The following is a 26,512-nucleotide window of genomic DNA, read 5'->3' as shown; positions in this document are numbered from 1 at the left end:
CCCAAAAAATTTAAGTGCAGTGGGGCAGTTACATGTTTTAAGTGTTACAGGGCTAAGTATGAGTCTAACAATTAAAGAATACGAGTTAGTGTTTGTTTGTTTGGGTTTTTTTTTCGGAGTGTTCATTGTATTTGTAATTGTGTGAAATGGTGGCATTTGCATAAAAAATTACTGAATATGCAACTACAATATGACAATTTTGCAAGTTCTATTAGATTAAGGTGAACTTTTTTCTTTTTTTTTTATTATGAAAGCAAGGCTGATGTATCTATTCTCTTTCCCTCTAGATTCTGTCAAAAAAATAAGTGATACTTGGTACTCTATTCAATATTAATTTCCCAATCTCTTTCTTTGTATACAATTTATACTCAATTTATTTGCCCTAATTCTCAGCTACAGTACTGGAATTAACGTAAACTTTTAGTTTTGCATCTAAAGGTGGCCTGACAATGAAATCATGGATGCTTTCTGCTTATAGCATTAGAGAAGTTACCTACTTTGGTTGTTACAAACATCTTGTAAAAAATAGATGATCGAGAGGCACCTGGATTTGCCACTTGTTTTCTAATTGTCACTAAAGAACAGAGCTATGTTGGAGTACAAATTCTCTGACATTATAATCTGTCTAATTGGGGGTATTTTTATATCCCAAAGATACATAATCTTTATGGTCGGATGTTTCTTGGAAATGATTATGAAGTTATCTTCAGGCAAAACTAACCAGCCGAGTTGTTTCTTCTGTGACGTGTCCATATAGCTAGCAGACAGAAGCCATGGTGGAAAACACCTGTACAGTTGCAATGACAAGATATTTCCGGAGACAGGAAAGTATGTAATGGTCCCTGAAACTGAGAGGGGGGTTCCACCACCACTTTAGACGGGTTCTGGCACAGAAAGAATTGCTGGACCCAGTTCGTGGCTGCTTAGTCCTTTCCCCTCATCCTGTTCCACCAGCAGCATTTGCCTGATGAATCAAGTTGGGGAACTGACCTGACAGGACTCCTTTTCTTCCCTGGATTTTTAAAAGTCTGGTGCCCTGAGCCAACTACTTCTGGGGCCGTAGGAAAGTTAGTTGCAGGAGGAAGGAGGCAGTGAGACCATACAGTTCGGAGCAGGCAAGACGATTCTACTGGCAGCCAGCTGCTGTGGAGCCATAACCATAGACTGTGACCGCAGTGAAATGATAACAGGCGAATTAGGATTTTAGTCAAGATCCTTTAAATGGGTTGGAAACGTGTATGGGGTGTGTTGTGATAAGAATCATGGAAGTTGAAAGTTCAACCCTTTCAGACTTAAATCACGGTGTTATCAAGAATGTGGTTCTTTGGGGAGAAAGTGTCAGTGTTAAAATAGTGTGAGGTTATACCAGTTAGTACTGTCAACTGCCACTGATTTCTACTGTTGTTTTAGTGTAATATTTACGTGGGTTTTGTTAGAAATACACATAATGTATTTCTCGGTTTGGAAGTGTTCCTAATTACTCTTTTGGCAGTTTGACATCCTTCTGTGTGTGGTTTTTTTTCATTGTCTCTGGCTTGGTTTGCGAACATAGATTCCTACATACATTCCTACTCCAGAGAATGCAATTTCATCGATATCTGAAGTTGTGTGTCCTTATGTAATAGTCAGTTGTTTCTTCTAACTTTGTGCTGAAATTTTAAAGCTGCCTCATCCCATGTCCCTGGGCAAAAGTTGTGACTTCTACTGTTTTTTCCCTCTCCTCGTAGTGCTCATAGGATAGCAATCAGGTATTACAGGTCTGACACTTCCCCTGGAGAAAGGAAGGTTATTAGTGCATAAATATTAAATTGTTGCTGGCTTTATGATAACATCCAGAAGTTTATTCCTGTAACCCTAGTGCAGGGTTATATAACCTGTATGGCTGCAGGTACACCAATGCTATTTAGAAACTGCTTTTGGTTATGGCTGTTACATGTAAAAACTTTTCCGATACACCTTTGTATCTCTTGCATTTAAACAACCCTGTGCAGAGGTGTTTTTCCTTCCCTACAGAAAGTTTTCTAGATGGATAATACTTGGAAAGTAAGAGTTAAGTTTTACTGTTTTTTAATTATGTCTCTTTTTTTACTTGACAGATTTCCATTTTATATTATTTTCAGGTGTTATGTTCAAGTCTTATGGACCCTCCTTGGCCCTGTATTTTGAACCTAGACATAATTAGTTAGTACTGCTAGAAAATTCTGACCCGAGTGCTGATTAAAGGATTTTCATAAAGTAGTTAAGATACTAGTTAGGTTCGTTTTTTTCCATGGCCTGTGATTTTTGCATCTTAGCATTATGGAGTTGGGAAATCAGCATAAGCGCATTACCATTTATCTAAAAACTGGAGTTGCATTTTTTCTATTTGCTTTTAAAGAGATTCTAATGTTAATTTCCTGAACTGTTTGCAAAGCTGCGGAATATTTTGATTTATTTTGGTTGGTTTATTTATTGCCAAATGGCATGTTCATAAAATGCAAAATCTTACAAGGTAATGTCTCTGGAAATTCTCTTGGCATACTCAATCTAAATTACTTTAAACAACTCTATCTGATTGCCATTTTCGAAAAGAACTGAATAATTACTAAACTGAATTCCAACAATATACACAGGTTTGCTGGAAAGAAGAGTAGATAAAGCATATGTTTACATGATTTACACAATAAATAGTTTCCCTATACAGTTTGCAAATAGTGATTATAATTTCATGTTAATAAGATGCAGGAAAACGTGCTGGAGGAATAGTGCTTTGCTGCTTTTGTCACAGTTTCATCAAACTGATTTTGTCAGCACTGGAGCATAACCCTTGCCACATCAGTTTGAGTGCTCATTAGGCAGCCGATTTGTCTGAATCCTCATTAAATTGATTAACTCATTTACTTATGGATGATGACATGTTATGTGGTACGGGAATGGTGGTTAGAGACTAGAATCAAGACTCATGTTGACTTGCTTAGTATTCAGTTGTTCATTTATTTCTGCAATAAATTGCCGCATTCAAGTACTACAGCATCAGTGATTTACATTTTGCAAAGGTGTGGCATCAGCTGAAGGGTTGAACTTACATTGTGTAAACTTGCACCTCTGTCAGTAAACTACAGACAGCAATTTAGAAGCTTCTTAGGTTTATAGCTTGCTCTGATTCCCTATTTATTTCACTTGGGTGCTAGACTGTCTCGTAAAGAACCTAAAAGGCTGTCTTGAACATCTGTTTTAACGTAAATTAAATAACGAAAGAGAAACAAGTAGAAAACCTCTTCAGTTATGCATTCAGAAGAGGGAGATATTATTAAGAGAGGATACTTGCTTTCAGAAAAATGATCAAAATGAAAAAAGAAATCAGCTGATGATTTAGATCAAATTCAGTGTATGCACATAGTCTAGAAATTTGTATTCTTAAAATTTGTTATGTTGATATGCTTCTGATATTTTAAGGTGCTACCTGGAAGTGCTGAGTGCATGCAAGTCATGCTGCAATTTGAGTTTTGGATGCCAACTACAATTGTGGTCTTCATATGTGAAACTAGAAAAGAAAGTTTAAGGATGCCTGTTTTAGCAAATAATCAATATTTTTGTCTAATTCAGTGACTGCAATGAGTGGATGGCAAGCATATTAACTCCTTTATCTATTTTTGAGTCAAGATTAAATGTAGCTTTGGAAAGCTCAAAAAATAGTTGAGTACTTCAAACTTTATGAAGACAAAGAAGCCTGAATTCTTGAGTGGTCAAATTATTTATTTCTGTAAGAATTGAATTTGCTTATTCCAGGGCTGAATGTGTCACAAACACAGACAAAGGAGTGTGAAGATGTCCTACGCTTTGAAGAAGCAGAATGCTTTTTGTATTGCCAGGGTGCAATACAAGCCTAGTCATGGACTGTGGCAGTGTCGGATAACCATAGTTTACAAACCCAGGTCAGAAATCTTACTCTCCAAGTGTAGAACCGGAAGCAACAGATAGCTACATATTGGCCAAACTACAAGAAAACAAGAAACAAGACATTTTCAAAGACCGAAGAAGAAATTTTCAACATGAAACCAGCAGCTATGTCAGCACTGTTGAAGCTTTTTAGAGGCATGGCATTAAAGGAGTGCTTTAACACAGTTGCTAGAGGAGATGCACAGCAGAGCTTCAGATATTGAGTGGCTTCTTTTTAACACTTAGACAAATGGAAGAAACTGGAGAGGTGCATGAATGAAAACCAAACTAATCCTATGTGCAGGCTGGTGTGACTGAAGTCAAGATTTTACTGAACCAAAGTTTTAAAAGCATTCCTTTCAGTGATAGTACTGGCTTAAGCAGTCCTCAGGTGCCATCATATCACCTTGTTCCCCTCCTTTCCCCAGTTGTTCCTGGAAAAGTGTTCTGAGTGGGGAGGTGAGTCAGACTAAAACCATTCTTATCATCTCCTTCACCCTTTCATTTTTTTCCTTCTCCCCACCCTAGGTTACTTTCTATTTGAATCACTTACCGAAATCCAGCTTACCCACATGACCTCAAACATAATACTGTTAGAACAGAAGGTTTGGGGTAGCAGTAGAAAGCGACTGGGGATGGATGAGATGAGGTGCAATGTGAGTGTCCTGGTGAGTCCTAGACAGTGAGCTGGGCAGCCACCTGCAAAAATGCTTTACATTTTGCTTTGCTTTAATGTAAAAGACAGTCATTACTTAATTTTTTAAAATCATTAGTCTGTATATATATACACTGTAACACTAACTATTACAAGTTTTTATGGTAATAAAAATGACTGCCTCCGTAATTCAAAGGTAGGAACTTTGGTGTTCTCAGGCTTCTTAGAATCACAGAATCATTAAGGTTGGAAAAGACCTTTAAGGTCATCAAGTCCAACCATCAACCCAACACCACCATGCCCCCTAAACCATGTCCTGAAGTGCCACGTCTACATGTTTTTTGAACACTTCCCGTGATGGGGACTCCACCACCTCCCTGGGCAGCCTGTTCCAATGCTTGACCACTCTCTTCGTCAAGAAATTTTTGCTAATATCCAATCTAAACTTCCCCTGGTGCATCTTAAGGCCATTTCCTCTCTTCCTACCGCTAGTTACTTGGAAGAAGAGACCCAACACCCACCTCACCACATCCCCCTTTCAGGTAGTTGTAGAGAGCGAGAAGGTCTCCCCTCAGCCTCCTCTTCTCCAGACTGAACAACCCCAGTTCCCTCAGCCACTCCTCATTAGCACTAAGTTTCTGTGCAACTGAGATGAGACAAAGCATGGGAAAATACCTTTTTACCATAATAGTTGCATGGTATTTGTGGCTATATTTGTTTATAAGCAATTTTATTGAGGAGCTAGTCAAGCTAGTCTTGTTTCATTGAGATAATGACCAAAGTGCAAGTGAAAATTTTTCCAGGGGGATGCAAAAACAGCAGAAAAAATCTTGCTTCCCTTCTGTAAAAGGGATTACTGTCACTGAATTAAATAGAGCTAGAGTTTTGCCCACCCTTTGATTTTTTTGGAAAAAACAATTCCAAACATGTCTCATTTGGTACCTTTTTTTTTACTAGATGGCCTTTTTTTTTTAAGAAATGTAATTTATTTTAGTTTACTAAGATATGCCTGTATTTGGAATGATGAGGAGAGTTCACAAAAACAAGTTCTGGGACTCTTATTTCAATTAATGTTTCTGTAGAATCATTTTAGGATCATAGAATATTTGCAAAGTGCATGTGGAACACAGTTAATATTCAAACAGGAAATTGGTGGTCAGAGTTAAATTACTGGGCTCTAAATTTTTCTACATCCACCTCTTTTCCCCTCTTCACTTGCTCTGACAGTTATAGACCGGTTGTCTAATGGGGCCTTGCATTTGAAGATAAGCCTGCATGTAAACAAATTAACTTTTCTTAAATGGAGAGCCATTTCATCTGCAATAATGTACCAATTCATAAACTATCAGAAGCATATTTAAAAAAAAAAAGATAAATGACCCATTGTATAACACTTACTATTAGGCAGACTAGATGTCCCTGTGTTCTGAGATAAGGCTCTTGTATTATTACACCCTAATAAAATGAGTTAATGTTTTAGTATCAGAGATAAAAGGACAGTTGGATATATTTAATAACCAAACTGAGAAACACTTAATTTTAGTTGTCTGTAGCAATATAACACAAATTCCCCTGTAAAACAAATTGCACTTTTGGAATATACTTTAATGTGCATTCGACAAAGGAGAAAATGAGGTGATTGAAGTTCAATTTGTAGCATGTTATTAACCATTTCCGCTTGACTAGATGTGTAAAAGGATAATGGATGAGGGTTTTATTATTGCCTTTCTGCTAAAATGAAGTGGTGTAAAAGATAAGGTGATGAGATTAATGAACATAAGGAAAAGGCATAATCAATCAAACTCCAACAGGGAGATGAGATGACAGTACTTAAGATTTGCGAGGATACATGTTTTAAAAAGTGGATTTTTATCAACACCGACATTTTGTTTGGCTGAAATGCTGAGAAGCAGATACTTGCCAATTTTAGTTATTTTTTGGTAGGTTCTTTATGCTACTGTGTATTTGAAGCTTCAGCGATTAATATAACAAAGTTGATAAGTCTATTTTTTAATTTAAGATCCACACTTAAAAAACTGTGTAATTATTAAATGGGGACAAACAAATACAACTTTGGCAAGCAGGAACAGTGTTTTGTTGATCAATTTATCAGTTCTTCACCGGTGGAACACTCTTAGATGTGTCTGGATGAGTTACTTCTAGTCTTTGTGCTACTTTCTCAAGTTTTGCACCCTAGTCATTTGAGTAGCTAGTTTTCATGTACTCAAGGAAAAGTAAGGAATGTTTTCCCTGCCCTGTAGTAACTGCTCAGCCATTAAACTCCACAAAGTTTCAACTTCCAACTCCTTGAGGAGAAAATTGAATTATTGTAGAGAAATTGTAGAGAAAGATCTACACAAGTTTCTAGCTGTAAATGGGTTCCTCCTTGTAGGGTGTGATATTTTTGTATTTCAGATCTCAAATGCAGTACTTCTTTCCTCTGACACGTATCTTAAAATTATTAAACTACTTGAATATCTATATTGCTAACGTGCTATGGAAAGAATTGATTACAGATATTTTTGATTTTCACTGATGCCAGATACCAAATTGTTAAAATTACTTGCAAGTACTCCAGCTGCAGTTACTCATAGAGAAAACCCTCACTAACATTAAGGTGGGTCTTCTATCTTAAACTACACCTTTTTTTTTTTTTTACAAAAGAACATGGAGTTAAGAACCAAAAATATCTTTGCAAAATCAATTTTTCTTATGCCTTCAATTTCCTGCTTTTTTAAAAGTCATATACCTTTTTCAAAACGTGGAGCTAACTGGGAAGGGAGCTGCTTCCCAGTTAGGTTTTTTTTCCCACTTAAAAGATTTAAGAAGGGCTCCCACATCATTCCTTCAAATATGGTTAATTTACTTGATAAGAGTTGCCTATGAAAGTGCTGCCTTAAGTTACTTTTGTAAATGAAATATGCACGAGCAGGATAAATTGTATTTTCTCAAGGAACTGTTGGTTCTTGGCAGCACTTTAGGCAGGATGGATAGGATATTGCTATGAGGTTAGGTTTGTCTAAAAAAGCCGTTTAAAATACTTTTTTTCCCTTTTGACTTCAGCATTTATGAAACACAGTTACATATTGGCTGGAACCCGGTGCTTTGTAAATACTCCCACATTAGACTTGACTTTTTCTGGCTCTTAGGAAGACTTCCAGTTGTGCAAAACAGCATTGTGGATTTGTAAGATAAATACATAACACAGCCCAGATTACAGTTCTTCACAAGAGCAGATATTTTCACATAGACTTACTGCCCTCTCTCCTCCTGTTATCTGCAGAATTCTTTGATAGGCTATTTTTTACTGGGCCCTCAGGAGTAGCAAGTTTTAGATTTAATACCCCAGGGGGAATGGGAAGGCAAATCATGTTGTTGGATCAATTGTTCAGCTATCCCCAGACTGCCGTCTGTGTATCTGTTACACACGAATCACATTTCCAAGCCTTTCTTATCAATCATTTGGACTAGAAATGCAGTTTAATTTTCTATTGCATTTTTAAACTGAAATTATAGTTGTGTTCTTGTTCTGTTACCCTAGAATCCTAGATGTGGTTGTAGACCTCACATTATGTCCATGGCTTGCTTAACCTTGGAAATGGTCTGTACTTGTAGGAATGTTTTAAAGCTGGATTTAAGTTACTTTGTTTTACCATCTACCAAGATGAAAACCAGCAGTTATTGGATAAAACCTCCTCTTCACATTGATTTTTGTTTTTTACAAACAGCTGATAAGTTTTAATTGGTCAAATTATTTCTATGAGTGCTCTTAAAAAAAGAGATTCTCCCTTGCAGTCACAGGTTGTAGCAAAACATCTGTCACTGACTGATCACAGCCAGTTCCTTTACCTGAGAACTTAGTCTACTTTTATAGCAATATAAAATAAATGTAAGAATACAGCATATGAGGTATACTCATGTGGGTCTTGATTAAAAGAAGTGCATGTAGGGGACATACCCTTTGATAACTAAGAACAATTTCTCTACGTTGTTGTCATACCTGTATTCTGCATTGCTTTACAGTAAATGAACTAGCAGTGAGCGGAGAAGTGCTTGAGCAGTGGAGGGTTTGTTAGCAGCACTGTGCTGTCTTCTGCCCCAGCTTCTGAGAGCAGGAGGGAAAATTGCTATAGCAGTAAGTACTATACAGTCCTGGGCTGCGGGGCAGCCACAGGCATCCCACGTAAGGCAAATGTATGGAATTACCCAGCGACCCCTGCAGCTGCTCCAGTTTTCTCAAAGGGGATTTGTTTCCTGCAGCACTCTAGAGTCTGTGCAGCACAAAGGTGGCATTAAGCCATTTTTACATTCTCATCCCTTTGCGAGCGGCACCTTCTGTGCCGTATCTCTCATAAAACATAGCACAGAATCTTTTAATGTAAACTGCTGGGTTGGCAGCTCGCGAGTCTGACTTTTCTCTTTGCCTTCAAGAGGAACATCTGTTCTTCCATGGATGGGCTTGGTTCCCATTAATGAGCTGATCAGATGCAGTCTTTCATGACGACTGGTACTCTAGCTTCCTGCCAGATGTGTGGAGGTGTTGTTTGTTTTTGTTTTCTTTCTGATGGAGGGATAGGAATGTCAGCTTACAGGTCATCAATTAAAAAAAAAATTCTTCTTTTTGGCATTGAAACTTACTTTTTTGTTGCCCATTTGCTTTCTTCTCCTCACCCATCTTCCGAAGATCAGATGAAAATGGCAGATGCTGAGCAACTGAGCAGGTGCATTAATATCCTTCTTTCTTGATTGTAGTTGCTGCTTCCACTTGCACGTGTTCTGGCTGGATAGACCTTTGCTGGATACACAGAGAAGCAATCCGTGGGAGAAGTGGTGAAATAGGCAAGTGCAGGGCACAGCAGTGGGAAATCTAACATACCTATTCTGTTTTGCTGTTGAAAATAGGAATTTGAAGAGACAGTTACAGCAAACATGAACCTTATTTTTCTTAAAAAACCTCAGTGGCTAAATACCTTTAAGAGACAGCAAAACAAAGATAGCTTCTACATTGTTTTGTGTGCTCTTCTTTTGAGATACATGCTCCTGTATATTACCTTTCACCATATCCAGTTATACTGCTGTTGATATGAACTGCTGTGAGTCATTAGTCTGGCAATTGTCCTAGTTTTTAGACTCTGCACTTCTTAGAGATCAACCAAAGTAGTCTGATAAAGATTATCTCCAAGGCTTTTCTGCACTAGGAATTTTATAAAAGAGGGACAACCAGAACTTTAAACTTAAAAAAAAACCCCCCACAACTTGGTAATATCTCCTTGTCATAAAAAAAGAATCTCTGGTTGATTCCTTCTATGACTTTCTCAGGTAATTCCATCTTTTAAACAAGAGAAAGCCTTTAGGGCTTGTTTTGAAATCCCTTAAATAGTTTAGAGAGGTTTTTTATTGCAATAGTGTTACAACACTATGGCATAGATTTGAGCCACTAGTAGAAATAAGATGAGAAAAGCACAACAGCATAATCTGTTCAAAATTGGAAAGTGTTGAACAAAGTCCTCTCATAAGTGCTGTAATTTTAATTGTTACAAGTTTGTCAAATATTAGAAGATGCTTCAGATATGCAAGCAAAAATAATATTTTTTTTTTCCCTCAGAATTATGAAAAGAGGGTCCCATCCAAAGAGACTTGGGTCTGGTGTTGTAGGAGAGAATAAGAAGACAGTAATTCCCAGAAATCAGTTTTGATTTTCTGAAAAACAGACTGACTGAAAACTCAAACTGATCTCAGCATGAGTGATTAATCGTAGATGGTGGGGCTGCATCCCTACCACTTTCTTTCTCTAATTTCGCTTCATTTGTCTTATACAAGGAACAAAAAGAATTGGTACCCTTCGTTATGTAAAATCTTTCCAAGAAGAAAACTGATCTTGAGACCCTTCAAAGGTATCCTGTACTTGAGAGTTCAGACACAGAATGGTTAAAACCCATCCTCACTGGTATTCTTCAAGAGTATTTTTAACTCACTTATTTCAGAGACACACACCGTGGTATCTTCCTTGTAAACTGCAGCTGAATGAATCCTATGTTGTCTTACTTCTATTAGGAAGCTTTCTATATTGATTATGTTTTAAGTTTCTTGGCAAGATTTGGATCATGGTCATACTTACCACCTCAGAAACAGACATCTGTTTTTGCTTAATGGTAATAGCCAGTGCTAGGCAGTATACTAAAAAAACTTTGAGGTTAATTAATGTTTTAAAAGAGTTTTTGTTTTATAACCTCATTTCCAATAATAAAACATTTCCATAATGATCAATTTCAGATGATCAGAATCTGAATTTGTATTTCCTTTTTTGTTAACTCACAAGGAGACAGGAAGACAAATTAAATGATCAGTTTTCACAAAGGCAAAATTTGGAACATCTAAAGGTTCCTTCTCTTTTAGTTTTAGTCTTTTAGTTTTCTGTATTAATAAACGTGAAAGTGAGCTAAGTAACGAGGAAGCAATGTTTGTGCTGCTACAAAGTTATGTTGTTAGCACCAAAATAAGAGAGTTGTGTGGAATTTTTTGGAGGGGTCTAGACACCTGCTCCTCAGTAGCAGAGGTAAAATGATGGCAAATGGAGTTTCCCTACCTAATTTTCCAAAATTCGGTCTCATGTAGCGTAGCTAGCATGGAATGTACCACTGCCTCATTCATTACTACAAAGGCTTAATATTAATAATACTTTACTTCAGCATTTTTGATCCAAATGCCATGACTGAAGATGTCCCTGCTCACTGCAGGGGGGTTGGACTAGATGGCCTTTAAAGGTCCCTTCCAACCCAAAGTATTCTATGATTCTGTGACGTAATGTGATCAGCTTCTTTGGTGGCTTCTACGCAGTGAGAAGTTGTTTCACTGAATTTTGCTCAGTGATGCCTAAGCTCTCTTTTTGAGCTTTTGCAGGTAATGTCGTTTTTTCAATGTATACAAAATGAAATAAACAAAACCAGCTTTTTTAGTATTTACACTGTGTACGTTTAACTGATGGAATTCATTGACACATGAAATCAAGAAGTTGTATCATTTAATGCAGTTCACAGAGGGGTTACGGAATCTGTCAATCTGTGTGGACATCAAGACTAGCCAGAACTGTACTTATTAATTAGAATGGATTAAAAGCACTCTCCAAATTTTAAAACTTATGATCTAATGAAGGAAAAAATGAGAATATACTCTCTTTGCCCACTGTGCATAACTACATGTTATGCTTTTATGCAGTCTCTCACTTGTATTTTAATATGTGCACATATTAACACACATACATGTGTGACTGTACATGTGTGTGTACCAATGCACTTCCATAAGAGTATCTTTAATCTCAGATAATTTAAGCAAAGATTATAAGCAAATCTCGATCCATACAGACCCACTCACATAAGGCATAAACAAAGAGAGATTCACATCTCGGAGGTTCCTTTATACAATTTATGCGTATGACTATTCAGAGTTATTTCTGTATGATTAAAAGGTGTCTTAGTTATGATTTGTTGTCTGTATCTTTTCATTTACTAGGTATATGAAGTCTGTGTAGGTATTAACATCAATGCTGTGGCAAATAACATAAACAGGTAACCCTGATTAGTAGAGTAAAAATTGTTGCCATTCTCATTTATGTGTATGGATTATAAACACTGCCATAAGTAAATACAATTTGGAGTAATGAACTTCCAGGTTAATGTGCGTACTTTTTTCCTGATGATCTTCATAAGATCTAAAAGTGGTGTTGTGTGTGGTGGGTTTTTTTGCAACCCTTTTGTAAAATTGCATTGCAAGTTTATTATGAATAAAATGAAAATTACTGAAGCAAATGACAAGAGGATGATTGGCTAAAGAGCTGCCTGTCTAAAATATCACATACACCTCCCCCCACCCCATCATTAATTTCCATTTTCTTACACATCTTTTTGCTGCTTGCAGGTGTTGCATTGACTTCTCTACAGTGCATGGTTTGTGGGCTGGGTTGGTAGCCACACTGCTTGTTTTGTGTGTCTGAGATATGTTATGGGAGTTTGCTTTAGAAAGGCTGCCCTTGGTAGTCTCGGTGGTAAATTATTGCTAATTCTTACTTTGTAGCATTTTGCATCTCAGGGATTGATAATTATAATCTGCATGCGTGTTTATTGGAAACACACAGACTATCAATTTGTTTCACATACGTCAGTGAAAAACTCATTGATCGCTGTTTACCTAGCCTGTTCTTGAGTTAGTGATAGAACCTGAGGATGAACACAAAAGTTGAAAAAAACACTGTTTCAGAATCATAGAGTCATAGAATCTTGGGGTTGGAAGGACCCTTTTAAGACCATCTAGTCCAACCCCCCTGCAGTGAGCAGGGACACCTTTGGCTAGATCAGGTAGCTCAGAGCCCCGTCCAACCTGACCCGGAATGTTTCCAGGGATGGGGCATCTACCACCACTCTGGGCAACCTGTGCCAGGGTTTCACCACCCTCGTTGTGAAAAATTTCTTCCTTATATCTAGTAAAAATCTATCCTCTTTTAGTTTAAAACTCTTACCCCTTGTCCTGTTGCAACAGGCCCTGCTAAAAAGTCTGTCCCCATCTTTCTCATAAACCCCCTTTAAGTACCGGAGGGCTGCAGTAAGGTCTTCCCAGAGCCTTCTCTTCTCCAGGCTGAACAACCCCAGCTCTCTCAGCCTGTCCTCATAGGAGAGGTGTTCCAGCCCTCAGAAGGTGCAAGCTGAATCACTTGTAATTTGTTACAGTTAATTCCTGACGGCAAACTGTCCCAGATGATGTTAACAGCTGGATGAGCCTTTTGTATCTACCTCTTGATGAGCAGATGCTGCTAACTCTTAAATCAGAATGTTAACAGGCTCACTAAATCAAGATATCAGTCAACTCCTATGAGAATCTGTGAATTCTTGCAATTCTGGCCCCTTTATATCATAAATAAGCCTGCAGTCTTATTTTCTAAAGAAAGGTGTAACCTTACATCTTTAACCTTGCAGAGCTTGGACAGCCACCCAATCCTATATTGATTTTTTTCTTTTTGAACTTCCACTTTCTAGTCTACATAATCTAACTTACATATATATCTTTAGCAATCAGATCTTCATGTTCTTTTGGGTTGATTAAATATTGTCTGCCACAGGTAATGAACTCCTGCTCTCTGAGAGTCAGCTGGGTTAATCAAAAGGAAAAAAAATTGTTTGTGAAATACTGGATGCAGTAGAAAAGAGTAAGATAGTTGGTACTAACTTTGCTAACATTGTTCACAGATTTATTAGTCCATGTGAGGTGTTTAGAACCTCATAGTCAAATCAGAAGAGTTCTGAATACAGGTTCCCCTGATAAATTTTTTTCCAAGTTAGATCTTGATAATCAGGGAGGTTGTCTGTAGTTAGTTAGTAGAAGACACTTTCAGAAAATCCGCATTGCATGCTTTTTTCATTTTGAAACATGGCTTTAGTGTCAGGATAAAGAGAGAAAATATAGTTGTCCGTGCCTCAATTTTAATCATCTGGGAAGTATTTTTCATGCCATCACATTCGTACTTATCTGTGATCTCTGACAGTTAGACTTTATTCTTTTCCAAACAAATGGTGTTTTTATTTGTATATTGTGGACATAGAAATTAGTTCAAAACTGAATAGAACTAGAAACAAAACTAAGTCCTAACTAAAGATTAAACTATTTACAGGTCCAGAGGCCTTAAGGTACATGAGGCTAGTATAAATAGCATACTGTGAAATAGGAATTTCAGTTTGTGGTAAATCTGTCTGTCCCCAGTAGCTTCAGATAAAATAATTTTATCCTTCTAGAGCACATAAATTTGCTAGTCGGTGGTTCATGTATCAAAGAGCATTCTGTGAAAATATCAATATCATTGGTTAATATAAATGAAATTAATTTTTAAAGCTGGGCTAAAGGTTGACATCTGAAAAATTGCATTACTTTGCAGAAGAGAAATTTCTGTCTTCCAGTGAAATTTCAGGTCATAAGGGCAAGTAATTTTCACAATCTTCAATGGGAACCAGTGAAATATGAACTTCATTGTCACCTAGCCCCAAAGCGATAAGATAAAATGAGCTGATACATCATTTGCTGTGGTTTTATCATCTCCTCCAGTAATTGGAAGTGAAAACATAAGAGTCCTTTACCACCCCCCTCCCCAGTCCCTTCACCACCCACACCCAGGCATAAGCCATTTTGCTCTGATCGATACAAAGGTCACAGAGTATTTATTTATTTATTTAAATTTTTTATGCTGGGTAAAACTGTCTAGTGGAACATTAAAGTAATGAATATGTTTAATTGAGTTTGTCACCCATGAAAATGCTGAACAGGATTGTATAGCAGACTGTGCGTGCTCACAGGAGGGACTGGGTGGGAGGCTACTACTGTTCGCCTGTGGATTTCGGTGGCTGATTGTATAAATATCTGAGATTTAAAATGAACATCTTATTTGTTGTTCTCTTGAGAAATCTAAAATAAACTAATAAGCACTGTGACTTATTTAAGGGCATTTGGATATTTAAAATTATTAATAATCTGATCTATTTCCGTACTATTTTGGTTGTACTTGGACGTATTTAAACAAAGAGCAGGGTAAGACCCTTTCACTGCGAATCCTGCAGTCAGGAACGAAATAGTACCTGGACGGTAGGATCTGAGGATCCCCGATTGCAGGGCTGAGATTGTGGTGGAGATCCAGGTTTCTCATGAACTGGGAGTCAGGTTTTGTAACCTCTAAGTCCTGTAATTTTGCCTTCCTGAACAAAAATGACCCTAAATGACACAGAATGCTGCTAGAAAGGTGTATTTATGGATTTTATCTCTCAACTGCAATCAAATTGAAATGCAAATTAATTTTTTTTTTAATTTGGGTTTTTTTGTGTGTGTGTGTCTGTTGCATCATAACTTTTTTTTGAAAGACAAAATGCGCATCAGCTTTTTAAATAAGCTATTTAGTTTTTATTTTACTTGTGGCAGTTAAATTGGCTGGCACATTAAAGTAATATAATTATTCAATTACTGTTTCAGTTCTATAACCCATTTGCAGACTTAATTACCTCTAGGCTATCCACATTTTCAAGATCAATAGTACTTTTCTCTAAAATAAAATAAAATATACCATAGCTGATTGGTTTGCGTAAAAGGTAAAGCAAAATGTGTGTTTCGTCTTAAGTAAATATTACTTTTCTAATTCAGGAGGCAGCTGTAGTGATGCTATCTTTTAACTTTTGGATGTAATCTTTTATGAGAGACATTGTTTATCATCAACGTTCAAGGAGGGTTTTGAAGAAAAGGTAGGGTGGAGCATTTGTTTTCAAAACTGTAGAATGACAGAATGGATTCTGAGTGAGCATTTTAATGTCGGGAACTGAGCTGATACACAACTATGAACCATGAAGAGAGGACTTCTTTATGTATGATCTTAATTCGTGATCAGGATGAGGCTACCGGAGTTTTCATGCGACTCTGATTTTGGAATCTCCTCGAAGTGGAAATGGAAGCTGGCTATTCCTTACTTACTAGTTTCTTGGGGAGTTTCTTCCAGCCGTGTCAGGGCCTGCAGCATGAGTATGAGGACTGATTACAGATTTACTCCTTCATTTCTGGTATTTGAAGTAAAGAAGGGACTTCATGCAAAGGTGAAAGTAATTTTGTATTTTTAGTAGTGTTGTCATGCCGTCTGTTCATCTGCTCTTGCCAAAGTCAAATCACAGAACAGTTTGTCTAAGGAGATTTTTGGACCTGTAGAACTTTACAGTTGGCTCATTTGTTTATTAAGTATTTTTAAATGAAATGGTAACTGTATAAATTGTCTTTCCCCCATAAGGTGCAGTAGCTTTTGAAATAAATGAAATGTGCTGTAGGTTAAACTCCAATCTGATGTGTTGAATCAACTGAAATTCTATAAATACTTTTTTGTGTGGGGAAGGTGGTACTATTTGTGCAAATTAAATTAGATTGCACACCCTCCTTAGTCTTTGCTCCACAAGTTGTTCCAAAACGGGTGGTGACAAAAGACGGAAATAAATGAGTCCTTTCCGAGCTCCACACATTGTACAGTAGTATGAAGAAGATAGTCGTTCCTAAATTCTGAAGTAGGAGTCTGAGGCAATTGCAAAAATAGTTTTTGAAAGTCGTAATTCTGAAAATATCAGAAGTGGTAACACTGCTTAAAAAAAAAAAAAAAAAAGCCCTTGCCAGAATAAAAATGCTGAATCTAATTTGAAGTATGAGTCGGTTTCTGCAGCTAGGAGGCTCTATTAATAAAATCAGGTATTTGACAGGGAAAAAAATGTTGAACTGGATTGTCACATGGAATACTTCGTAATGTACATGAAGGAAACGCGTTTGTCTCCTGGACCTTTCAGCTACTATAGGTGGTGCGATGAGCATGGCGGGGGGGGTGATGCAGTTTCCATAGCAACTGGTTCATTGGCGGGCTAGACCTCTGTCTAGGGTGCTGTCAGTGAGCCTGGAGTTTCAGAGAACAGCGTGTCCCAAAGAAGGTCTGCTTCCACCTAATCCAGTTTTAATTGAACTCCAGAGACTTTGAAGTGAAGCTGCAGACCAGGCAGACGCTATTCCAACTGGAAATGAAGGCCTTGCTGGGCTAGGCCGCAGCTGCCTCTCACTCCTGGTAACTGCTGTTAATGAGTGGTTTAAAGGGTCGTTATAGCAGCGACCGGTTCCAGTTTCTGCTGTAAGTCCCGTTATACCGAATTCAGGAACGGTATCATGGCGGCGCAACATAAACCACCTCTGCTACGTTCAAGCCTGTGCTTTTCCTTCCAATTTTGCAGAAGTGGCGCGCAGCGAGCTTTTGGCCGCGTGCAGGGTGTCCACTGTCACAGAAAGCGCTGGCTTCACAGGGTGAGAGTAACACTTAGTTATTCAACGTGCTGATTTTACTCACAGTCTCCGTGTACTGAGCGCTTGAATTCGCAGTGCACAGACTGATGGTGACAAGGCGGCTGTTGTGTTTTAATTGTTACTACAGAAAAGCGGAGGTCATCACATTCCTGTCTGTCTCAAAAAATAATCCTTGAAATTACAAGCTCGATGAATACCAGCAGAAGTACTAAGAGATTTTTATACGTAAGCCCTGCAACTTTGTCTCCTTCGTTACCTCTTTTGATGTTGTGCTCTTTAAGGGATATTTCTGTGCATGTGGCAAAAGCCAACCGCGGTGGTTCGGGATAGCGCCGCAGAATTATACAAACCTGCCAATTACTGTGGACGGGTTGTGGATGTGGCGTGGAAAGTGTCAGCGTGGCCCAAGTCTGTTAGTTCCCCAGTTCCAGAAATTATTAGCAACCATTGACAATCCCTGGTCCTTTCATTGCGTTTCTAGAATTCATTTTTTCCATCTTTTTCTGTGCGTGCGTGTTGGGAGGGAAGTTGTCTCTGGCACTTGTACTGAGGGGAAGATGAGGGATTAAGTAAAAAGGAAGAAGGTGTGGGAGATGGTTTGCTTTGTGCGTTCTGATCTTCTGAGCTATCTGCTTTTGGTTTGCCAGTCTTGTTTGCTTTTAGTTCGCGAAGGTAGTACAGTATTTTATACTGTATTGTGTTGTGCTTTTATAATGGTGCTTCTGCTCTCCGTGCTACAAAAATGCAGGCTATTCGTGAGTACGTGCTACATGTGAGGCAAAATCCTCCTTTGTTAAAAATCTATAAACAAATTATTTGGTTCATTAACAATCTTTCATATGTTAAAGGCCTGAATTTCACTTTTTCTTTTTTATACACAATATATTGCCCACATGAAATTGCAGTAAGAGTGATGTTAACTAGGATTATATCTGCATCTCCTTTTTTGTGATGGATTTCTGTTAAGTGTTTTTGTGTTTGCTAAAATTGACAAATCTCAGATTTTCCATCGCTTATGGTTTGTTAATCTGAGGCAGAGAAGTGTCCAGTCTCGCTGTCCCTTAACGCTTACATAATTAAGCTTTGAAATGAAAAGGAAAAAGTGAAGCAACAAAGAAACAAAGTGGCGGAGGACTGAAAATGGGATTAGTTTGAATTGTGAAGGCAGACTAAGCATCTGTGTCTGTCAGATGGGATGACAGGAATTGTAACAAGTTACTCTGACAACCACTTACTCCATAGAGAGATTATGCTGAGTTCATTTGCAGGTTTGTGTTTAACCTTAGCTGACAAAATGATACTTAACCTCTTATACAGCCAACCTTTATAGTTCCAGAATTAATGAATGGTGCCTTAACGATAAACGTAAGGAACGTTTTTTTCTTGCAAGACATTTTTTCTTGCTTATTTGTTACAGACCTGACATTACAGTGCTACGGTGTGTGCAGATACATCTAATGGCACTAGTAACACATTTCAGAATATGTTTTTGTGCCTTGCTGAAGTGCCAAACATTTCATAATGTTTCTGAAACTCCCTTGGTTATGGAAAATAGGCAGTTATCTTTAAAGGAAAAAATACAAGCAAATTTTTAAAGTCCTTCACATGAGGAGTTGAATTTAAGACTTCAAAACATCCATTATAGGTTCATAACATGATTTGACATTTAGGCACATTGTAATTTTTCTGCAAGTTTTGCATGTAATTGCTAGGATCCATGTTTGTGGGTCAAACGGTTTCTCTTCTACAAGATATTACGTATATTGAAAACATATTTAATACATTCTTTCTCTGTCTCTTTCTACTAGATTCTGGCGTATACAGAAGGACTCCATGGAAAATGGCTTTTTTCAGAGATTCGATCTATCTTTTCCCGACGTTATCTTTTGCAAAATACAGCACTGGAGATATTCATGGCAAATAGAGGTACTTAGAGGAATGGCAGGTGTTCATTTGGGGACGTGTATTCTGTCTGGCTGTTCAGTTACGTCTTTTTTCCTATGGATTTGTGTAGACATCAGAAGGGCATGGAATAAGTGTCTCAATATTTAAGTTACTATATTTTTGTAATTTAGTTTCGCCTTTTCTTTTTTTTTTTCAATGAGAAATTATGATCAAACATGATAACTGGGAATTAGCAATGCCTCACCTTCATTTTATCCACGTTTATTTGACATTCTCTGGAAGCTCTTGCTTAAGGCATACCTACCTCTGATCTGTTATGCATGAAGGGGTTTTTTGTCCCTTTGGAGGGTTAATCATTGTTAGTGCAACTCTAAGAAATAAATGTGGATTTACTTTGTTTATGAACGTTTTTTTCATCCTCCCCTATCTTCAGTTCCTTTTTCAGACACACATATGTACTGTGGCAAGTCACTCAAAATACAGTGCGTTGAGACTTAGAGAACTTTCTTCTGCTATTGTCTCCTCCTAAATTTAATTTTAAACCAGATTATATGATGTTTTTGCAGTTTAAACTAAGATTCTTTAGGTACTTTTAGTGCTTTTATACTGATAATGAAATTTTGAAAAACAAATTCTGAAAACTGTATACAAAGATGCCAAATAAAGTAGGTCTTAAGATGAAACTTCTAAAATGTAAACCATTATTTTGGTAATGATATGAAACGTTGTTGTCCTGAAATCAGTAAATGTTTCATAGGATAACATGTTTTATGCAGTTACTATGCTAGTCAAAAGGTTTTCGTCTGGGCTTAAAATGGTCTCTAGTCTTGAACATGGCTGGTAAGTATTCAGACACATATCTCGCAGAGCATTGTTACGCATATCTGAAGTGCATATTTTCCAACAGAATATTAATCATGTGCACAAACACTTTCCCATTTTGGAGCCTGTAGTTGTAGTCTGTGAGGTCATAAATGTCCACTAGTGATACCATAATTACATTGTTCTTTAGATTTTTAGGTTGCTATTTCATTCAATGACATTTTAAGTGTCATTGAATATTTCAAAAAAATATGAAGATAAAATTTTGAAGAATATATCTTGAAAATATCTGGAAAGTAAATTAGTAAATGTGTGATCCAATTAGTATACAAACTTTTTTTTTAATCAGTTCTAGACAATCTGTGCATATATGTTTAAGTTCTATTCAGAAAGGAAAACAAATGTAGACCTGTAAGACTTGTAACAGTGACAACTTCTATTGAAATTCCTGCTAGTGGTATATAAAAGCAGTTCTGGATATTATAAAAAAATGTACCCATAGTAACTTGAAGGAAACATGTCTGATCTTTTACCTGTTCAATACCTAATCTTAGGGTTAAATTTTATTGGGCCAGAAAGCCTAAAATAAAAGGTATAAAATCATTCTATATTTCAACTCTTGCATTCACAGTGGGTGTCATGTTCAACTTTCCTGACCAAGCAACAGTAAAGAAAGTGGTTAACTGTCTACCTCGGGTTGGTATTGGTACTATCTTTGGACTACCTCAGACCAGGTATTTTACAATTTGAGTTAATTTTGTTTGTCAGTTCTAAGAGATCTTTTTTCAACAAACCAGCCTACATGGTTTGAAGCATTTACACCTACCGGTTTACAAAAAGTGCACATCCTCAGCCTATCACTTCTGCATGCTATTTGCAATGCGTTTGTATAATAAAAACTTTTGGATTTGAGATTTTTTTTTGTGATTTCTGTCTGTTATAGGGAAGATAGCTTCTTTTTGGAAGTGAGACTCACCCTACTTAAGGAAAATAGGTTTCTTTATGCTTGCCATCTCACTAAAATTCAAGACTGATTTAAGACTGGTTGTAGGATTGATTAGCTTTTATGGCAGTTTTCAGTTATATTAGCTTGACTGTAACATCCTTGAATGCTCTGTAGTATTTAAACGTAGATGAAAATATTTGTTCCTCGTCAGAAGGATATTGTAGTGATGTGTAGAACAATATAAGCTGAACAGCCTGTGAAGGATTGGTGTGGTGTGCTTGTCTTTTAGCTCTGGAGGACATTGTTCAAATTTTACATAGTGAGAAGTTAATATTACAATGTCAGGCTGTGTGTTTGGATCCTGAAACTGAAGAATATGATTCAGTTTGCTACATCTTTTTTAGCAGAAGATTAGGGCTTGACTACCAGATATGATCTGGACGAAACACAGCAGCACAGTTTAATGTTCATTGAGGCTGATGGAAGAAGAAGTTTTTGAGGTATACCCCATCTCTAGCTGGATTGGCTACCTTTTGTATTTTAATGAATTATGAGCTATTTTTAAGTAGATCAATTTCTAAATTTTTAGAAGAAACAGCTACCTTTAAAGAGTATCTTGATTGTTGTTACTCTAAATTTTTATTTTTTAAAGATTGCTGTGCACAGAAATGGCATTAAAATAGCTGGGGATGTTTTCTGTTGTGTTTTGTAGTTTACCTTTTCTTAATCAAGTCCAGAAAAAAGTCTCTTAAATTGCAATTATAGCTACTCTGTAAGAACTTAAGGGTTTCTATTTACAGAAGGAAATTATGTGTGAAAATTTTTAAATATACATTGAAATATAGACACATCTGTTCAAAATTTCACATCCATTTATACTGATAAATTTCTTTACAATATAATGCAGTTTATTAATATAAAAAAAAATACAGTTACTGTAACTGTTTTCTTTAATTGTTTACCAATACCTGTAAAGATTTGTTAACTAAACATACATGTAGATTTTTTTTTTCCTCCTAAATGATGTGATTCTGGTATTTACAGATGTTTTTATTATGAACAAAACAGTCTTGGGAGTTTTATGATAAGCTCTTCTCTGCTTGATTTATCACTCCAAGGAATGACTCTATAGTCTTCTTTTGCAAACATTAGGAAATCTGGCATCAAATTCAAAAAGTTTAATTGAGTGAGTTATGACTAACTCCCAACACTGCCCAGAATTTAAATCTCAAGAGGATGGACTTCATAATAAAGTTCTATCATCTTATCATTGTTTTCCTTTGTTCTTGAGGGATTTAAAAGTCTCTCCTAAAAGATGACCTTATTCTTACGTGAAATTCTAAAAGTCGTGTAATTTCCTTATTTAATGGTCTGCCATCTCTCTAAATCACTTGTAACATATTTCTGTAATACATTAAGCCTTCATGGAGCAGCTGAATTTGCACAGCTGTAAAGGTTTCTCTTCGAAAGCTTTCAAATCTTGACATACCCAGCTGTCAGATGTTTTAAGTCTTTTGTTCTTATTAGATTATAAAACTTTACAAATGAACTTCAGGTATCCAAAATAGCAAGTTGATCTCCAGAGAAATCTAGCATAGAACTAGTAATAAGAATATGGGCAACTGCTGCTAAAATTCAGATAGGAAAAAAGGAAGGCCCACCAGGTTTTCTCATTATTTTTTCTGAAATATTTTTTTTTCCCCCAGACGCATTTCTTTGGCTAGTCCACGACAGATTTTCAAAGCTTCCAACATGACCCAGCGATGGCAACACCGAGAAATTTCCAACTTTGAATACCTGATGTTTCTAAACACTATAGCAGGTAACACAAACTACTATAATGACTCAGTAATTCAGTTAATGATGGCACAGTCTCAACAGAAATGGGGCACTACTAGATTTTGCCGTTGTAGTAAATAACTTTTTCTATGTAAAATTTTCTCCTGCAGAACAACATTACAAAATCCTCCTAAATGTGCTTTATTCATAACTATTTTTAGGTTTATGTAAGAATAGAGAGGCATGCAATTCACAATGCTGTACTGAACTGCACTTGAAATATATCTCTACAGTCAGAGTATCTTGACTGTTGTGGGAGGACAGGATCTACATAGACTGTCTATTATTTAGGAGAGGCTCAGGAATAGTAACTTCTTTATCCCTTAGTATTCTAAGTTTTAATATTTGTAAGTACTATCCTCCCTAAACACTGCTGATGCAACAAGTTCTCTGTAGGGCTGGAAGCCTCTGGGAAGTCTCAGTGGGGGAGTAGGATATTCCTGGAGCCAATAAATATTACTGTTACAAGATGTATGGTTGTGCCTGGATCACCAGCGTTGCTGTGCCAGGGGTACCATTCATTCATTCCCAAATCCTAATTCTTACCCCTGTATGGCTGTCCTAACCCCTCATTCTGTAAATGCTAAGCTATATTTCATTTAAGCCATCTTAACCCATTAGCTTCTAACCAACTTGACTTCAGTTTAGTAAATGGAGGCTAATTGTTAGGTCTCATGACCTCTCTTTTATTATCCAACATAATTTGTTCTCAGAACAACTTAGAAAATTTTGCAATTTCAGCTCTTTTCTGTGGTAGTGACAGTGTTGAAAGGTCCGTTAATTCCTTTGCAGACTTGGCTCTTGCCAACATGATTGATATAACCAATGCCTCTGCTCGCACTAATTACATTTTATACAAATGGTCAGTTTTTCTAGCTTCTGTAATCAGTCATTAAGTCAGAGATGCCAGGATGCTGGCAGATTTTATAAAAGTAGTGGTAGATCTGCTTGCCTCCTTACTGCTGAAGTGGAATGAGGCAAGACCCTGACACTGTTTTCTGTGGCTCTAGTGAATAATCCTTTTCAGCTTTATTGTATTATTGAAATAATAAAGTGGATTCTTACCTATTTGGTATTTGAGGTTAAAAGGAGCGAAAATATAACATTATGGAAAAAGGGAAAGTTTAGTTGCCTATGATGGGGAGTTAAAAGATTGTCATGATGGCTATCAATTTGAAGCAAATAAAGATAGATATCACAGTGTCATGAAAGTAGCCTTAATCCTGAATAAAAGATAATGTCTAACATAACCAACTGATTAGGGAAAGAAAGGATCTGACTATACCATTTAAAAATTCTGCAAACCAGGAAAAATACTGAATGGTGTAAGAAAACTGGAAAAATAAAAACTTTGGTGGAGTTTTAGAAAATGTTTTCTCACAACCTGATAGATTGGGTTGTTTAATAATATTCCTGGGGAAGAAGTAAAAACCTGTCCTTTGAGACTTTTTAAGACCAAGCTAGACAAAATCTGAGAAAATAGTGATTGGAGGTGATGTGAATGAGTGTGCTTCTACAACAGTATCGTAAAAAGAGATAGGATCAGTGTAAAAAAAATGCATTTTAAAATTATAAACCAGGGTATGTGGTGTATGTGTTTGTACGGTATACGATTATTCTAATTAAATATTTTGGTTTTGCTGGAAGAAGGATATTAGTGCCATCGTACGGATGCATGAAGGTACATGTGTGAACCTGAAACCAGAACAGATTTTCTGTTCTGGTAAATGTTGGTATATCCATAGATGGGCACGGAAGAATTCCCTTCAGAGTGAATTCTCTGGATGAAATGGTTATTACTTGCATAATTTCTCAATCTAAAATCCTGAGCTGCTTCATTCTGCTTTCACGTATAGAATTTAATACAGTATGTAAAAATATTGCTTTAATTTTTAGTATTGACAAAAGTAATTGCCTCTCCGTTTTTTAAAGTGTTTCACCTTAAAGAAGCAGAAGACAAGGTGACATAAACAAGGAAAGGAGAAATGCATACAAAATGAATGGATTTAACTGTCACTTACTGTATGCAAAAGAGTTTACAATTACAGTGAAATGGGCTGCAATGTTTTAAATTAGATACCAGCAATTTGTGAACTTCTTCATTATCCTTTTCAGTAAAACAGAGTAGAATATTGAAATGATAAAAGATCTGAGATAAATTACCATTCTTTTGAAGAGCTCATAAAGTTACATTGTTGTATCTTTAGAGGTTAGTATTTTAGTTAAATATAACTCTTTTAACTCACAGCATGTTTTTTTTGTTGTCAGGTCGAACTTACAATGATTTAAATCAGTACCCTGTCTTCCCTTGGGTAATCACCAACTATGAATCAGAGGAGTTGGACCTTACACTTCCTAGCAACTTCAGGGATTTGTCAAAGGTATTTGTCATCAGATGTACCTCTTTTTCTCACCAGTATTTATCACAATAGCTTTCAGTCTTGTTAATGTTCTCTGCTGCATTTGATACATAAATGCTAAATGCACAACCATTAACAGTGTTTCATTTCTGTATGGGTATGCTGATGGTAGGGATCATATTGTGGAAAAATGAATTATTGATGTATTCTTATTGCTTCTGATTGTATCAATTTAATAATTGTTAATGGAAGGTGCTCTTAGTTGGAGCATATGCGTTACATTTAATTTCAAATTTTAATGAAGTTAGAAATGCTGAGGCTGCTAAAGATTAAAAATTTTCTGTTTTTCTGGTGAGAATTGTGCTTTTTTAGTAGCAAAGCCTGTGATACCATTATATTTTAAGTACTTTTAAATCATTGCCCTATTCCCATAAGTAGAATCTTTATTTTTTTTTTACTTCCTCTGTGTATCCCCTTCAGGTATACTCAAGAAATGCAGTTGTCCTTTGTCAGACAGACATTGTCAGTTTTTAACAACTTTTCCAAATAACTCCTTTTTGGCAGAATAGCAGCCTTTTTCTAAGTTTTTTTCCCAACCAAACATAGGCAGATGCAATATTATACAGCCTGTTTAAAGCTTTATAGAATGGGATTATTCTCTTTCAATCTTTTCCAAGAAAGAATTATTTCATTTCACAAAGTAGAAGCATCTCTCATTTTCTCTACAAAGACTAGGTGTACTGATCATCAAACAGGATCTTTTTCTAAAAGCTAGCAATTATGGGAAATGCTTGGCACATGGAGCAATATAGTTAATTAGTGGAAAAGGTAAAGAATGTGTTTTAGTTGTAGCTTGTTTTTTACAAAAGTCTTCCATACAAATTGGTAATTCAATAGAAAAAAACATCACCAAAAGAATTAAGGCAGTTTTTAAAAGTTCTTGCTTTCATTTCAAAATTGACTAAGCTAAACACAGGTCTGTGAAAATCTCCAGAAACTTAATTTTTTTTTACTACAGATTTAGTGTTTTAACCTTAAAAAAAGGTACTGTATAGTCATCAAATATATATACATATATATGTGGGTATGTATGTGTGTGTATATACATATATGTATGTGTATTTGAAAACTATACCATACCTTTTGTGTGTGTATGTATGTGTACAAATAATAATGAAGAAATAATGTTTTTAAGTCCAAAGCAGAGATATACTGAGGTACTGT

General features: G+C 36.5%; 1 protein-coding gene across 3 annotated transcripts in view; it reads left to right on the top strand.

The window, feature by feature from the left end:
* LRBA (LPS responsive beige-like anchor protein) overlaps window positions 1–26,512 on the top strand; it is a gene marked incomplete at its 3' end in the record, with an annotated part of 428,602 nt that overhangs the window by 270,837 nt on the left and 131,253 nt on the right. For all 3 annotated transcript variants that reach the window (XM_081999652.1, XM_081999651.1, XM_081999650.1), the window contains 4 exons: window positions 19,225–19,342; window positions 20,775–20,877; window positions 22,796–22,911; window positions 25,197–25,309. In XM_081999652.1, the coding sequence (XP_081855778.1) occupies window positions 19,225–19,342; window positions 20,775–20,877; window positions 22,796–22,911; window positions 25,197–25,309 (450 nt within the window). The remainder of the gene's footprint in view (window positions 1–19,224; window positions 19,343–20,774; window positions 20,878–22,795; window positions 22,912–25,196; window positions 25,310–26,512) is intronic.

This window comes from Phaethon aethereus (genome assembly GCF_964289735.1).
Source record: "Phaethon aethereus genome assembly, chromosome: 4".
Classification (NCBI taxonomy): Eukaryota; Metazoa; Chordata; class Aves; order Phaethontiformes; family Phaethontidae; genus Phaethon; species Phaethon aethereus.
This window is presented reverse-complemented; position numbering and strand designations above follow the sequence as displayed.